The 17,171-nt window shown below is 43.2% G+C and overlaps 1 protein-coding gene across 3 annotated transcripts in view; it reads right to left on the bottom strand.

Moving 5' to 3' along the window:
• The window catches only part of LOC140717056 (uncharacterized), a 55,949-nt gene that overhangs the window by 1,562 nt on the left and 37,216 nt on the right, over positions 1 to 17,171 (bottom strand). Inside the window, exons 5-8 of one of the 3 annotated variants that reach the window (XR_012096436.1) lie at positions 7,009 to 7,131; positions 6,837 to 6,920; positions 5,913 to 6,011; positions 1,493 to 5,580 (exon numbers count right to left, since the gene is read on the bottom strand). Coding sequence is in view for 2 of the 3 variants with exons in the window: in XM_073030241.1 (XP_072886342.1) it covers positions 5,510 to 5,580; positions 5,913 to 6,011; positions 6,837 to 6,920; positions 7,009 to 7,131 (377 nt within the window). In the remaining variant the exon portion in view is untranslated. Of the gene's footprint in view, positions 1 to 396; positions 5,581 to 5,912; positions 6,012 to 6,836; positions 6,921 to 7,008; positions 7,132 to 17,171 lie in introns of those variants that run through there. The other 2 variants (XM_073030241.1, XM_073030249.1) reach the window with 2 other exon arrangements.

The raw sequence follows: 17,171 nt of genomic DNA, 5'->3' as shown, positions 1-17,171 counted from the left end.
ATAGAGATTAGGCCAATCACTGTGGTATGATCAGTAAATTTAATTAGCAGATTGGAACTGGATGCTGAAACAGTCATAGGTATACAGAGAGTAAAGGAGGGGGCTTAGGACACAGCCCTGAGGGGCTCCTGTGTTGAGGGTCAGAGAGGCAGAGGTGAGGGACCCCACTCTTACCACCTGCTGGTGATCTGACAGGAAGTCCAGGATCCCACTGCACAAGGCAGGGTGAAGGACGAGGTCTCTGAGCTTCTTGTTGAGCCTCGAAGGAATTATGGTATTGAATGCTGAACTGTAATCCAAGAACAGCATTCTCACATAAGCATCCCTCTTCTTTATTTGGAGAGGCCAAAGATATAAGAATACAGTAAATGGTACAACTGATTGTTAGGAGGACTGATATGTAGAAGAATATTGTGTAAATCCACAGCTCCTTGAAAGTGGCAACACAAGTAGATAGAGCAGTAAAACAAAAACAATCGACATGCATACTTTCCTCAGTCAGGGTAGAATGAGAAAGCCATGATGCAACTGTATAAAACTTTGGTTAAGTCACATTTGGAACATTGTCTGCTCGTAATAGGAAGTGTATGGAAAGGATGCAGGAGAGTTTTACCAGGATGTTGCCTGGACTGGAGAATATTCGCCATAAGCAGACGATGCATTGTTTACAGAATATCAGAGGGGCAAGCTGTTAAAGCATATAAAACTATAAGGGGCATAGGTAGATTAGAAATACCACTTTCCACAGGGATCACTCTCTATGCAACTCTCTAGTCTATCAGTCCCTCCCCACTGGTCTCTCTCCTGCACTTATCCTTGCAAGCAGAACAAGTACCACACCTGCCCCTACGTCTCCTCCCTCATCACTATTTAGGACCTAAACAGTCCTTCCAAGTGAGCGAATATTTCACTTGTGAGTCTGTTGTGTTCATCTACTCTATCTGGTACTCGAAGCGATTGGCCTTTTGTAAATCGGTGAGGCACGACATAGATTGGGAGACGGCTTCATCTACACTCGGTCAGTCAGAAAAAGACAGATCAACCAGTAGTCACCCATTTTAATTCTACTTCCCATTCGCATTCTGACATGTCAGACCATGGCTTCCTCTACTCCCAGAATGAGGCCACACTCAGGTTGGAGGAGAAACACCTTATTTTCCATCTGGGTAGCCTCCAATCTGATGGCATGAACATCAATTTCCCAATATTAATTGTCCCCCCTAACCCTTTCCATTCCCCATTCTCATTTCCTTCTCTCACCTTATCTCCTTACCTGCCCATCACCTCCTTCTGATGCTCCTTTCCCCTTCCCTTCCTTCAATGGCCTTTTGTCTTCTCCTATCAGATTCCCCCTTTTCTAGCCCTTTATCTCTTCCACCAATCAACTTCCTAGCTCTTCATCCCTACCCCTTTCACCTATCACCTACCCCCTTGTACATCTTCCTCCCCTCCCCCTACTTTTGTAATCTGATTTCTTATCTTTTTCTCCAACCTTTATGAAGGATCTTGGCCTGAAGTATCAACTGTTTTCTCTTTTCCATAGATGCTCTCTGGCTTGCTGTGTTGCTCCAGCATTTTTGTGCGTGTTCCTTGGAATTTCTTCATGTAACAGCTAGTAAATCTTTAGATTCTTCTTGCTTGGAAGGGTGTGAAGATCCTGTCTTTGAGTGCAATCAAAATAGAGATAAACAGATTTCTGGATGGTGAGGAAATATAGGGATAAGAGAATAGTTCTGGATAATGGAACTGATGGACAGTATATCATTATCTCAATGAATGGCACAGTCCCAAAAGGCTGAATTGCCTGTTCCTATCTCTTCTGTTTTAAAAACAGTCAGTGCTTTTCACCATTAACAACTAAAATTACAGTATGCAGCTGTGTAAACGAAGACAAAATTGACAGTTGTGAGCCAGTACCATTTACCTAAGCAAATAATAAAAAAGGTTGTTGAAGTACGTCTGAACTGTGTAAACACAACTATAAACTTAAATCTTCAGATATGGATTTGGTGCTTTGAACTTAGACTTTCATTATTGGGACTGACAGCAAGTATGCCATGTGAAAATCTACAGGAAACACATGCCAGGACTTGCCTGAATAGATAAAGAGTCTAAAAATGATAGATGATATCAACAACAGCTGGAATGGCAACAGTGAAGGATAAATCTATTAGCAGAGTTGGTACATGTCACCACACAAAACCCTAAGATTCTTTTTCTGTGGGTGTACTTAGTAAATCTATAGTACAGAAACTGTAAACATCAGGAACTGTTCACTGCAAGCAAGCTGAGTGAAAGAACCAGTTTGCATACTTCCTATGTGTCAGAAACGAGCCACGCTCCCGAATAATGGCTTCAAGACCAATTCAAGGAAACAAAGTTTATTAACAGTTCTGCAGAGCTGGGTGCCTTCAGAGAAGGGAACCCCGAACCTTACAGGGCAGCAGGTTTTATCCTTCTTCCTTACCCCTCCCCTCCCTGACTCGGGAGGTACACAGTCTTAGATTCAGTGTTTTCCCATTCCATATTTGGAGTTGTTTTTTACACATTTCTGTAAAACAATAGTCCATATCTCAGGACTTCAATGATTACAATCTTCGCATATCTGCTCTGTTTTCCACAAGCAGTTAATCTTGTCAGGCGCTTCTGCATTCCTGCTTATCAGACATAATTAAATCACATTTGTTTTCTGCACTGACTTTTAACCTCTTCCAAGCCCACGCACAGTAGTGATGCATTCAGATTGAAACAAGCTATTTTAACTCAAATGTTTCAATTTGAATGGACTGGGCTTTGTGCTCACTGAAGCTCAGGTTGAATTTCTCCCAGGCGAATTGGCTCCAACCCTTACTGCAGCCTTGGTTCAAACCTGAATCTAGAAGCTAAAATCTAGAGGTGAAGCAAGTGTGTCTGCACTTGACATCAAGTCAACACTTCAAATAAATGTGGTGATAAGGGGAAAATGTTCCAATTGTTGCCACAAGAAGCTGGATATTGTGTTTGGTGGAGCTCAATTGGAGTATAAAAGTATAAATTTTGCAACTTGCTATTTGATATGCATGTACTCAATTTAGTAGGAGAATGAATTCTTAAGAATGTAGAAGACAATGGTGTGTTAATGAGAGGTAGCTAAGAGATGTAGATTAGAACATGATTAAGTCACAAAATCCTAAGAATGTAGAAGACAATGGTGTGTTAATGAGAGGTAGCTAAGAGATGTAGATTAGAACATGATTAAGTCAATTGGTAGAAACAATGGTGGCAAGATGTATATAGACCGATTACATATGCTAATGCAACTGGACCAGGAGATTGCTATAAAAAATGCTGGGTCCGAGGATCAGTGGGCAATCAGTGACTAGCTCAGCTTTGATTTGCAAATTAAAGTTTAACCCTTCTTGAAGAATCTTCTTCGTCTCTTGGTCATTTGTGGGGCATGAGAAACCACGACAGAAGTTCCTAGCCTCAACCATCTTCAGCTGCATTCCTTTAAAATGGCAGCCGTTGAGATATTAATGAATGCTTAATTTCAATTAAAATTCCTCAGGAAATAATTGCCTGCCACAAGACCTCAGCACCATTCAGGAATGGGTGATAAGCACTTCAGAAAAGTTCCAGGCAAGTATCATCTCCAGTCAGAGACTGCAGCAACCTATTTGTGACATTCAATGGGATGACATTACCAAAACCCCTACTCCCAACATCCTGTGGAATCACCCATTGATTACAATCCCAAAGGGGCCAGCCATCTGCAGTTGAACTCTGCTAGTCCAGCACATTCAGGTCTTTGATGGTCAATTTGCAGATTTTCTGGACTTCCAAAAAAGCAACTTGTTTAACGTTACACAGCTTGATATTTATTTTTTCCAGTAAGATTGCACTCAAGCTCTGGTGACTGTAGTTGGAGTGTAGGAAATGGGGGTTCCAGTGAGTCATATTTCAGCATGGAGTCTATGGCCCTGATAATGTTAGAAGCAGTAGGGAAACCAGGGGCCCAATAAGTGGAACAGGAATCAGGGCTCCAATACGTTAGAAGTCCTGTGGCAATCAGAGCTTTGTTTTGGTATAGGGAGCACAGGAACTAGAGAACAAGCTGGTGAATGGGAACTTCAGACCTAGGCTGGAGTAACAAGTGGATTCTGAAAACACTAACACAACAGCCAAATGCTGAACTATCAGGATTTTCCTGCTCAACTTCGCTAGCAGAATGTCAACTTTTGTTATAATTGATTTGACAAGAGCAAGTCAGAAGCTGGATATCAGTGCATAAATATCTCAATTCATATTCCAAAGGTTTTCTTCATCAGAAGGTTGACATCAGCAGTGACATGGAATAACCTTAAGTTGTTCAATTGATTAGCACTGCAACAGCACTCAGGAAGTTTGGTACCACCCAGAAAACCACTTTGAATATTGATTCCTTTCACCACCAGCGGTGTGCTATCTATAAAATGGACTCACCCCAGACTACTGTGACAATGCCCCCCAAATATGTCAGCCCCACCACTGAGAACTGACAGCAAAAGAAACACAGAAATCTCCAAGCCATAGTTCATATACACTTAGGGGCCACTCTATTGGTGGTGCTTATCAATGCAAATATCTAATCAGCCAATCATGTGCAGCAACTCAATGCATAAAAGCATGCAGACATTGTCAAGAGGTTTAGTTGTTGTACAAACCAAACATCAGAATGGGCAAGAAATGTGATCTAAGTGACTTAGCCATGGAAGGATTGTTAGTGGCAGACTGTGTGGTTTGAGTATCTCAGAAACTCATCTCCTTAGATTTTCATCCACAATCGTCTCTAGAGTTTACAAAGAATGATATGAAAAATCAAGAAACATTGAGTGAGAAGCAGTTCTGTGGGTGAAAACCTTATTAAATGAGAGATGCCAAAGGGGAATGGCCAGGCTAGTTCAAGCTGGCAGGAAGGTGACAGTAACTCAAATAACCCCTCGTTATAACAATGGTGTGCGGAAGAACATCTCTGAACACACATGTCGAACTTTGAAGTGAATGGGCTACAGCAACCAAAGGCCACACAGGGTTCCAGTCCTGAACCTAATGAATAGGCCACTGAATATATATGGATATATTTTGTCATCTGCTCTAAATCCACGAATTCCTCCTTGAGCCAGATTGAGAATGTTTTCACCAGATAGACTGTAGCTGTTCATGTATGTACTTTACAAAAGACAATCAGGGTGGGGTACTAATAGTAGACAGAAAATCTTTTCCAAAGTTTCTAGAGCAGATTACGTGTTTGGCACAACATTGTGGGCTGAAGAGCCTGGAATGTGCTGTAGATTTGTTTGTTTCTCTGTTTATTCACATTTAGGGGATGATCCTGCATCAATGCATCATGTTAGCTGGAAATACTGTGTCCTGAAACGTTCCCATCCACAGGAACAAAACACATGTAAATTATGAAATTATGTAAACTATGTAAATTATGTAAACACATATGAGAACACGTGTTCTCATGGACAATATTTCTCAGCCATTTTTAAAGGCTCTGAGGAAATCCGGGTGCAGCATCAACTTCACGCAAGACATGGCGTCCTCCAAATCGAGGCACTGCGACAAAGAGAAGAGTTTTTGTTATGTGTTGCGATCAAATCTTTATGCTCATATAGCAGCAGGAAAACAGATGGCAAAGAGAGACAGAAACCACAAAATGGACAAGATGGACAAAACAGAGGAGGTAGTGAGACGGGACTAAATTTACAACCATCCTCACAAACAGTTGCACACTGGATGGAAGTAAAATTACAATAAAGAAAATTCAAACAAATCATCAAGTTCTGGTGGAACAACCACTTCTCAGCTTTCTGTTAAAGGAATCCAGCAGAGGTGAGACCTCCTCTTCCTCATACAAAATGAACATGATTATAAGACTTGATACTTACAGCGATACGTTGCAAGGAACACCAAGATGACTGTAACACAGCCGACTATCAGCGCAGCAGGTACGGTCCGTGTGTAAATGCTGGTGTGACAGCTTTGTTCTGTGAATGTATAGCATCAAACACACTTGAGTTCACAATGCACAGCTCACGTGGGAAAATATAAAAACTTGCATTAATGTAGCTTTTTACTGTGTAGAACATTCCAGACAATTCCTCAGGAGCATTATCAAACAAAACTTGATGCTGAATTATCTGAAAGAACATAAAAGTCTGCAGAGCAACAAACAGTCTGTTGGATGGTTGATGAGCATCTGTAGGGAAAAGGAACTGTCAACTTTTCTGCTTGAAACTGCATCAGGACTAGAGAGATACTGAGTATAAAGGAGAGAGGGAGAAGAATGAGACGGGCCATTTGGTGATTTGTGCGTCAAGGAGGGGTGAAGCATGAAAGGCAGATTGAACAAAGCAGGGGGGAGGGAAAGAGGGATGGCATCGGCAGTCAGATGAACGATAGATGGAAACAGACAGAAAACAAACAGGCAGATGTAGCCAGGTGGTGGGGCAGGAGGGTAAATCTGAAGACAAATAGGAGGGAAATACGCATTAACATGAATGCAACCAGTGCTGGAAAATAAGCAAGTAAGGGGATAATGGCAGCCATTGGGGAGAAGTGATGAGCAGGTGGACACAAAGACTGATGGGGGAAAGCAGTGGTGCTTGATGATCAACATGTTCCATGGGCAGAAGTGTTTGTTCCATGCTCTCTCTCTCTCTCTCAGTGAGAGCAGCAGGAGAATTTGTCTGGAAGTAGCACTGCTGTGAGCTGGAATTGACCTTATGGACAGAATGGCCTTCTGTGTCACAAAGAAATATGGAATTAATTTATGTACAATATCATGTAAGCAAACACTGTAGTAAACTTACTGCTTTGCTGAATCTCCTCCATCAAAATACTGACCAAAATGAGGATCACAGTCATATCTTTCAAGCAAGTGGAAGGATGAGAATCTATGAAATACAAATGATAATTGGTTTGGAATATATGGTTTTATCTTTAAATCTGGAAATTTTATTAAATAGGCAAATTGCTCCATACCTTTCTTTTCTTGGAATTCCTCAGTAAACAAGCAGCTGGACTTCTGAATGACAACTGGTGCAACAATGGCCAGAAGACGAACACTCACCATGCATAATGCAACGGTGGGGATAAAGTTGGCACCTGGAGAGCAAAGATTCAACAATATTGGCTGTTCATTCCTTTGGGAAATTAAACTGATGAGCAGCACCAATAGAAGTCACAAGCACAGGATTACACTTTTTTTTACACATCTTCTAGGGATATTGCTGACTGCATTTATTCTCTTTGACATTTTGCCCTGTGCTTGTCAGTAGGTAAATCTTGTCTACAATAAGCACTACAAACCTTATCCAACTACTCTCAATAAGACCAGAAGTCAAAGGAACAAAATTAGGCTATTTGGCCAATTGAGTCTGCTCCACCATTTCTTCATGGCTAAATTATTATCTTTCTCTACTCCATTCTCCTGTCTTGTTTCCATAACCTTTGACTCCCTGACTAATCAAGAACCTATCAAATGCCACTGTAAATATACTCAATGACTTGGCCTTCACAGCCATCCGTGGCAATGAATTCCATAGATTCACCACCATCGGGCTGAAGAAATTCATCTTCATTCTGTTCTAAATAGACGTCCCTGTAATATGAAGATGTGCCCCCTGGTCCTGGACTCACCCATTATGGGAAACATCCTCTCCACTTCCACTCTGTGGGTCTCTCAATATTTGATAAGTTTCAATGAGACTCCCTTCATGCTTCTAAACTCCAGTGAGTACAGGCCCAGAACCATCAAACACTCCTCACAAGTTAACCTTTTCATTCCCAGAATATTTCTCACAAACCTCCTCTGGACCCTCTCCAGTGCCAGAATATCTTTTCTTAGATAAGAGGAACAAAACTGCTCACAATACTCCAAGAGTCTGGCCTGACAGCCTTAGCATTACATCATTGCTTTTATATTCTAGTGCATTCGAAATGAATGCTAACATCACATTTGCCTTCCTTACCACTGACTCAACCTGCAAGGTGACCATTAGGGAATCCTGCACAAGTCCCTTTGCACCTCTGAATTTTGAATTTTCTCCCCATTTAGAAAATAGCCTATGCCTTTTCTACCAAACAGCATGACAGTACACTTCCCTAGACTATATTCCATCTGCACTTCCTTTCCCATTCACACAATCTGCTAAAGTCCACCTGCAGACTCCCTGCTTCCTTACTAATACCTGCCCCCACCCCAGTTATCTTTGTATTGTCCGCAAACCTGGCCAGAAAGCCATCGATTCTGTCATCCAAGTCACTGACATATAATGTGAAAAGCAGTCCTAATACTGACCCCTGCAAAATGCCACTAATCACCAGCAGCCGACCAGAAAAGGCCCTCTTTATTCCCGCACTTTGCCTCCTACCAGTCTATACGTGCTTGTATCTTTTCTGAAACATCATGTTATGCAGGCGCATGTGCAGGATCTTGTCAAAGGCCTTCTGAATATCCACCGGCTCATCTTTGTCTACCTGCTTGTTGTTGCCTCAAAGATTTTGAGAGGCAAGACCTCCAGTTGAGGAAGCCATGCTGTCTTTGGCCTATTTTATCACGTGCCACCAAGTACCCCAAATCTTCATCCTTAATAGTGGACGCCAAAATCTTCCCAACAACTGAAGTCAGGCTAACCGGCTTATATTTCCTTCTTTCTGCCTCCCTCCTTAGAGTGAAAGAACATTTGCAATTTTCCAGTCCTCTGGAACCATTCTTGAAAGATCATTACAAATGCCTCCACAATTGCTTCTGCTACCTCTTTCAGAACACTGGGGCATAGTCTATCTGGTCCAGGTGACCCACCTTCCTTCAGGCTTTTTATTTTCCCAAGCACCTCCTCCTCAGTAATAGCAACTACACTCACTTCTGCCTCCTAACACTCCTGAATTTCTGGCATACTGCTAGAAGACTGGCACAAACTACTTACTTAGTTGGTCTCCTATTACGACATCTCCAGCATAATTTTCGAGTAGTCAGATATCTACTCTCACATCTCTTTTACTTTTTATATATCTGACAAAAAAAACTTTTAATATCTTCTTTTATACTAGTGGCTAGCTTACCTTCCTTTTCCATCTTTTCTCTCCTTATTGCTTTGTTTAGTTGCCCTCTGTTTATTTTAAAAGCTTCTCAATCTTCTAACTTCCATCTAAATTTTGCTACATTATATGCCCTCTTTTCTTTTTATACTACGTCTGACTTCCCTTGTCAGCAGCAGTTGCTCCATCCTCCCTTTAGAATTCTTCATCTTTTGGATACATCTATCCTGCACCTTCCGAATTGCTCCCAGAAACTTGAGCCATTCTGTCATCATCCCTGCTTGTGTCCCCTTCCAAGCAACTTTAGCCAATTCGTCTCTCTCATGCCTCTAATTTCATTCACCCTACTTTAGTACTGAAAGGTCTGACTTTATCTCTTCCCTCTCAAACTGTAGCTTGAATTTTACCAAAACGGAACGCCTTCAACTTACACTCGTGTAACCTGCTCACAAAGGCCCAGTTCAGGTTTTTATCAGAATCATTTGCATTCAGCTCTCATCACGGCTTTCAGATCTCAACACTGACAAGAGAGACGAATGCTAGAGGCTTGCCTGTGACATCAAGGCAACTTTGATGAGGCCCTTGCAAAACTGAAGTCCAGAAGAATCAAGGGTAAAGTATCTCTCCACTGCTTGGAGTCATAGGTCACACAAAGATAGACGGATGTATTTGCTCAAAGTCAATCATTCTGACTTTCGGACATCATCTCAGCAGTTTGTCAGAGTGGTATCAGACATCAGAAGATTTGAACTCAGCATGTTCACTTATATTTGTAGCTCCGCAGAACATCACGCAGCTCACGTCTGTATACACAAATACAGAGTGACGTGGCAAATCACATTTGCACGAGAAAAGAATCAGGAAAAATCCATCTCCACAGAGAGTCTAAGAGCACTGGAATGTGAATGTTTGGGGAACTGGTGGTAGTTTTTTCAACTTTTGTCCGTCACCAGCACTGACAGTTTAAGATGTTTAAATGCAGCAGCCACACAAATACTGTTGCTACAAGAACAGGGCAAAGGCTGAGAATTCTGAAATCAGTTTACCCACAAGCTGGGAATATGGTGGAACAGTGTTCATTTGTCCAGTTCAGTACCAATCAACACAGAACAAAGCAGTTGGTTTCATTGATACCCAGCCACCATTGGAAACATTTGCTGCTTCTACCAATGATTCTTGGTGCAATGGGTATGAAATAATAATTGGCCGTGGCTATTCTTACTCCACTATCAATCTGCAACCTCTATCACCAGGGACCACAAGTACATTGACACACTCCTATTTCCAGATCCCCTCCGAGTCACTCACCAACCTGAATGATATACTCATCCACTGATAGTGTGATGGCCACACTGAAGATGACACCAGCATCACGGACATGACACAATCTAGAAATGGACTGAATGTCAGGACGTTGAAAAAGATTCAGGAGCTCACTTGCACCAATACAGGAGTAAAATGGTGGAATTCCACACCCATTGTTCAAAATCCTTAAGTTCAAGGTACATTTGTTATCAAATTATGTGTAACAGATGTAGCCTGGAGATTCATCTTCGTGCAGCCTGCCACAAAGCAAGCACTTAATAGAATCCATGAAAAAACCCACGGCAGGGACCATCAAACATCCAATGTGTGGGAAAAAATAACAAATCATGTAAACAATATAAAAAGTAAACAAATAACATGTGGCAAATAAACCACAGCCCTGAAAGTGAGATCACGGTCACTGGCCAGTTCATTGCTGAGGCGAGTGCAGGGGATCAAGACTCCAGCACGTCACACCCAAGGATAGTAGTAAGAAGGGAGGGAGACAGGTCAGATGCTGGCAGATGGAACCACAGCACCATAAGATATAGGAGCAGAATGAGGCCATTTGGCCCATTGAGTCTGCTCTGCCATTTCATCATGGCTGATCCAATGTTCCACTCAGCCCCAATCTCCTGCCTTCTCCCCATACTCCTCCATGTCCTGAGCAATAAGGAAAGCAAGCTCTGCCTTAAATTTACATATAGACTTGGCCTCCACAGCTGCATATGCCAAAGACTTTCAAAGATGCTCCACTCTCCGCCTAAAGTAATTCATCCTCTTCTCCGTTCTAAAAAGAATGCCCCTCTATTCTGAGGCTGTGTCCTCTTGTCAAAGGGGGGTCGACCCGATGCAATAACGCAAGGTACCACAAACTCAATGAAACCATAAAACAAGTGATACTTTGTCAAGCTTCGCTTTTTATTCATAGCATGCTATGGGGGAAGTTACACACTGATCTCCCAAAGAGACAGTCCAGACACTGCCCTCCCTCGAAGCAGAATTCTTAACAATTTATAACAGCAATCATTACAGGAAATATTATTATTACGCGAGTTAATACAGATTTAGAATAGTTTCGATCACATGCTAAGATACAATTAGATGTAAAATCATTATTGGTTAGTTACAATTATTTCTGCCAAGGCCAGCTTGGATACAATCTCAGTTCCTTATGTTGACACCTGCCCCTACTCCCCAAAGTTCTAAAAACCCCCGCAAGCTGTCCTTCCCCTATTTATTTATGTTATATGTCAAAAATGTTCTGTGTGACTAAATAATTCTTTATTTAGACCTATGTCTAATGCTGTTAGGGAACAATGTTTGGTACATCACTTGCTGCTGGGTAGAGTTCCCTTTTTGGCTGTACAGCAACCAACATGGTACCTAAAAGGTAATTGATCTTTAGCTAATCATTGTCTTTTAATCCCTTCTAATCCATACCCCTAATTACCTATCCCTTTATTCCATCATTCCCCCCCCCCACTTTTATCATATTATGATAACCAACTAAATGGGGTTCGAGAAGGGCATCATCAGCCTTTCCACGAAAATTCTACAGCCAGTATTTAGGCAGGTCATTATCACACAACACATGACAATTATTACAATAAGAACAATCAACTCGTGCAGTAAATAAGCCCCCCAAGATCCTCCTAGCAACCACCCTATCCAGCTCTCTCCTTCCTTGAAACCTTGCCTGAAGTATCCAATTGTTTCTTAATAGACTGGATGGCATGGGTTACATTATATGATTCAATAATAACATGAGTGATGCATTTGTCTCCAACTGTGGCGCAGATCCCTCCCTGCTGGGCCAGCTGATAATCCACAGCATACCTGGTTTGCTGTGCATAGAGTTGTAACTCCACCAGCTCCCTGTTAACAGCCTCCAGGCCTTCCACCATACTGTTTCCCAATGCCATTAGCCCACAAATGAGGTAGTTACGGTTCTTTGCAGCTATGGTTCCCACAGAACCCCCTAGAGAGAGAGTGCTCAGGAACCCATAGCCCAGAGTAACAGGATTCCTCCAGTCAGCACAGAATTCCTTACTCACGGCTCGAGCTATCAGTCGTCGTCGAACGTGAGCCTTCTGGGGGCAGGGAGCAGACTGGTCCAATTGTTCCTACTGTAAAGAGGGTAGGTAGAGTGGTGGTGTCCATAGTATAGGTGCCAGTAAATAGGAACACGTATCCGGGCTTGGTCCGATAACAAGAATTCTTACGAAGTACTATTGTATCATACCATAAGTACTCCTCGGGATACAGTGAGGAGTATTCAAAAGTCCCTGAACCGGCTGACACGAGTCCCATTACAATATCCACATACATACTGAACTCCCCTTAGAGAGGGGCACGCATGGTTTTTGGATACACTCACAAGAGAATATTCCCTTGTCTCTCCTACATCGGTGGTCCAAACACTATTTCTCCAGGCAAAGTTTTGCCTGGGGTACCCTGGCGAACATGCATCCCCATCCCTTTCCCATAAAACAGAAGGGATAATCCCTAAAAACACAAAATGCTGGTAGAACTCAGCAGGCCAGACAGCATCTATGGGATAATCCCTGGTGCTTTGACAGCATGTACCAGGTACCCACTCTTCCCCATCCCCCACTACATGGAGTTCATGGGTCCCCAAACACTCAGGGTCCGCCACATAGTTATCACCTATTCCCTCAATACATTTTCCCCAAGTCCCTCTTTGAAACCTTCCCTTCTACCCCTTTACATTCTGCCCCTTATCTACCCTCCACTATTAGGTCACATCTCTTCCAGGTTAGCCCTAATGGGCTAGCTACAAACAGTTCTTCCACAGATAGTACCAAAGGATAACAAGCAGTACAGTTACCGTGCAGTTGTTTATGTACTTGATAAAACAAGTTGTCCTCTAAGGAATCAATTGTAACACACAGTAAAGAAATGAGTCCACAAATGGTTAATTGCCACCAGGAAGCCATCTTTTACAGTCACTGAGGTGTATCCAATGTTGCTGGTCTTGTACTTTAACAGCATTCGGAGTTTGCAGTAATATCTGGGATGGTCCTTTCCACCAGGGTCCAAGATTGGGACGCTCCCAATCCCTGATCAGTACCAAATCTCCAGTTTTCAACTCTGGCCACTCCGCTCCCTGCCCTTTGGAATCCTTAAGGGTATAGTTAACCCTGGAGTGGAGAAACTTTAGAGAGGACATTAATTGACAAAAGTACTTCTGCAATTCATCCTCCATGACATTAAGGTCAATTTGGGTGGGAGGCTGCATGTCAGCATCCCATGGGGTCCTTCCAGGTCACCCATGAACAATTTCAGCTGCAGATACCCCTGTAGTGGAATGTGGGGTAATTCTCATATGGTATAAAGCTAACAAAGGACCTTCAGCTAGCTCAATCCGGTTTCGGACATTAACTTAGCCAGCTTATTTTTCAAGGTGCCATTAGCCCGTTCCACTACTCCTGCTGCCCTCGGGAGGTAGGCACAGTGAAACTGCTGTTCATTGTGCAGCTCCTCACATAGCTCTGTATTTACTTTCCCCACAAAATGAGGACCATTGTCTGAACTTACCCGTCTGGGTACCTCAAACCTCGGTATAATCTCTGTAAGCAACAACCTTACCACCGTGGAAGCTTTATTATTGGTGGTCGGAAAGGTTTCAATCCATCTACTGAACACATCTACAATCACTAAACAGTACTTATAACAGTGTACACGCGGTAATTCAATAAAATCAAGCTGAATAAATTCAAAAGGACCACTTGGCAAGGAGTTTTTCCTTGGGCACATTTTACTGCCTTTTCAAGCATTTGGCAGATCAAACAGGCTTGTATTTTTGCTGTGGCAGCCTCCTCCAGCCTTGGGTGCTACCATGTGCGGAGCAAAATATGCTTATTCCCTTCTTGCCAAGATGGGTGTCCGTATGCAGGCAATCAATAAGCACTGGAAACAAAGCATCAGGAATACAAACTTGGCCAACTGGGGTCTGCCAGAGGCCTGTGGACACCGAATGCACACATTCGTGTGTCTTCCAGAGTTGTTTATCTGAATCAGGAGCGCCCCCCTGGAGCTTGAATTGTAACCCTGTCTGGAGTGCCCGGCACTGGTGGCGATTTAGTGGCGGTGAAAGCCAATCACACAGTAGCGGAAACTATGATAGTCGCCTCCTGTGCAGCATGTTTAGCTGCCAGGTCGGCCCTGTTGTTTCTTTTAGTCACTGCAGAGTCGTCTTTTAGCTGAGCCGAACATTTAATAATGCCAATTTTTCGGGGAGGAGTATAGCCTGGAGGAGATTCTTTACATACATGGCATTCTGGATGGGGGTCGTGGAGGAGGTGAGAAATCCCCGCTGTGCCCGAAGTTGTCAAAAATCATGGGCCACGTAGCGAGAGTCTGTATAAACATTGGCCCTTTTGTCCTTAGCTAAAATACAGGCGTGAGTGAGAGCAAAAAGTTCAGCTTTTTGGGCAGAGACTGGAGGCTGGAGAGCGCCACTTTCAAGCGTGGGATCGTTGTCAACAACGGCGTAACTGCAGAGGCGTTCCCCGGTCTCAGAGACTGTGGAACTGCCACCCACGTAAAGGGTAAGTTTTGCCCCTGGAGCAGGTGCATCTGAGAGGTCGGAGCGAGGTGTGCTGAGAAAATGGTTCCGTAGCACAGAGTCATGAGGAGGCTCAGTCAACTCAACAGGGGTCATCTCCAAAAATGTAGCGGGGTTGATGGCATTACAATATGCAAAGGTGAGGAGTGGGTTATTTAGAAATGTTATTTGATAGTGACTTAGTCTGGCCTGTGTAAGATGCTGAGTCTGGTGGGAAGTCAGCAAGGCTACAATAGCATGAGACGAATACACTGTAACCAGCTGCTGGAGAGTGATGTTGGAAGCAGCTGTAACTAGGCAGTAAATGGCTTGGAGCATCTGCGAGCGAGGGGGTAACCCCTGAACTACAGGGTCTAACTTGGTGGAATAATAGGCAACAGGCCTACGCCTGTCCCCATGAGCCTGAGTGAGAACTGCAGTGGCGCAGTCTTCTAAAACATTCACAAAACGCTAGAACGGACGGTCATAGAGCGGGCGACCAAGAGCAGGCACCCTTGAGAAGGATTTCATTAATTCCTCAAAGGCCTCTTTTTGTTGCTCGGTCTGTTCTTTAAGCGTGCTAGACGTCAGGGGGCTCAAATGCTGCATATATAGGGTGACATTCGGAATCCACTGCCGACAAAAGTTTACCAGACCAAGGAGCACGCACGGCTTTAGGCGTAGTGGACAGAGAGGGTTCACAAGAATCGGGGTTACCCTTTCAGGACTGAGCTGTCTTTCGGTTGCACTCAAAAGGGTTCCCAGAAGTTTCAGTTGCCATTGGGATCTCTTTTTACCTTTTGGGAGGGAATACGTAACACCATGAGTGCAGGGCATTCAGAAGTGTATCGGTGTCCTTTTCATTTGCTGTTTCTGACTGGCTTGCCAGTAGGAGGTCATCTATGTACTGAATTACCGTAGAGCCCCCAGGAAATTGTAAATCTCTAAGCTGCCGATGAAAAATCTGTGAGAAAATGCTGGGAGAGCACACAAACCCTTGGGGTAACCTAGTCCAAGTGTACTGCTGACCTTGAAAGGTAAATGCAAAAAGGTATTGTGACTATTGCGTTGCATCAATCCGTCTTTGACACTCTGCTCCTACACTCTCCCACCACAGGGAACATCCTCTCCACATCCACTCTGTTAAGGCATTTCACCATTTGATAGGTTTCAATGAGGTCACCCCTCATTCTTCTGAATTCCTGCAATTATAAGCCCAGCACCATCAAAAGCTCTTCATATGCCAAGACATTCATTCCTGGGAACCTCCTTTGAACACTCCCCAGTTTCAGCACATCCTTTCTTAGATAAGGGGCCCAACACTGCTCACAATACTTCAAGTGAGACCTCACCAGTTCTTTATAAAGTCTTAACATTACATCCGTGATTTTATATTCTAGTCCTTGAAATAAATACAAACATCACATTTGCCTTCCTCACCACAGACTCACCCTGCAAAGTAACCTTTAGGTATTCCTGTACAAGGATTTCCAAATCCCTTTTTTTTGTATTTTCTCTCCATTTGAGGGTGTTGTGGATAGTCTGGAGGGTTGTCAGAGGGTACAGTGGGACATCATTAGGATGAAGAACTGGGCTGAGAAGTGGCAGATGGACTTCAACCCAGGTAAGTATGAAGTGGTTCATTTCTGCAGGTCAAATTTGAAGACAGAATATAATATTAATGCTAAGACTCTAGGCAGTGAGGAGCATCCGAGAGATCTTGGGGTCCATGTCCATAGGACACTCAGATCTGCTGCACAGGTTGACGGTGTTGTTAAGAAGACATTTATCAACCATGGGATTAAGTTCAAGAGCAGTGAGGGAATGTTACAGCTATATAAGACCTTGGTCAGACTCCACTTGGAGTACTGTATTCATTTCTGGTCACCTTACTTCAGGAAGGATATGGATAATATGGAGAGAGTGAAGAGGAGATTTAAAAGGATTTTGCCTGGATTGGAGGGTGTCCCTTATGAGAACAGTTTGAGAGAACTTTGTCTTTTCTCTTTGGAGCAACAGAGAATGAGAGGTGACCTGATAGAGGTGTATAAGGTGGTTGTGTGGATAGCCTGAGACATTTTCCAAGGGCTGAAATGGCTAACACGAGGGTGCATAGTTTTAAGGTGCTTGGAAATAGGTACCGAGGGGATGTCAGGGGTAAGTTTTTCACAGAGTTGTGGTAGGTCTGTGGAATGCACTGCCATTGGAATCCACTACTATTGTATCCGGC

The sequence above is a fragment of the Hemitrygon akajei genome, chromosome 2 (genome assembly GCF_048418815.1).
Source record: "Hemitrygon akajei chromosome 2, sHemAka1.3, whole genome shotgun sequence".
Classification (NCBI taxonomy): domain Eukaryota; kingdom Metazoa; phylum Chordata; class Chondrichthyes; order Myliobatiformes; family Dasyatidae; genus Hemitrygon; species Hemitrygon akajei.
This window is presented reverse-complemented; position numbering and strand designations above follow the sequence as displayed.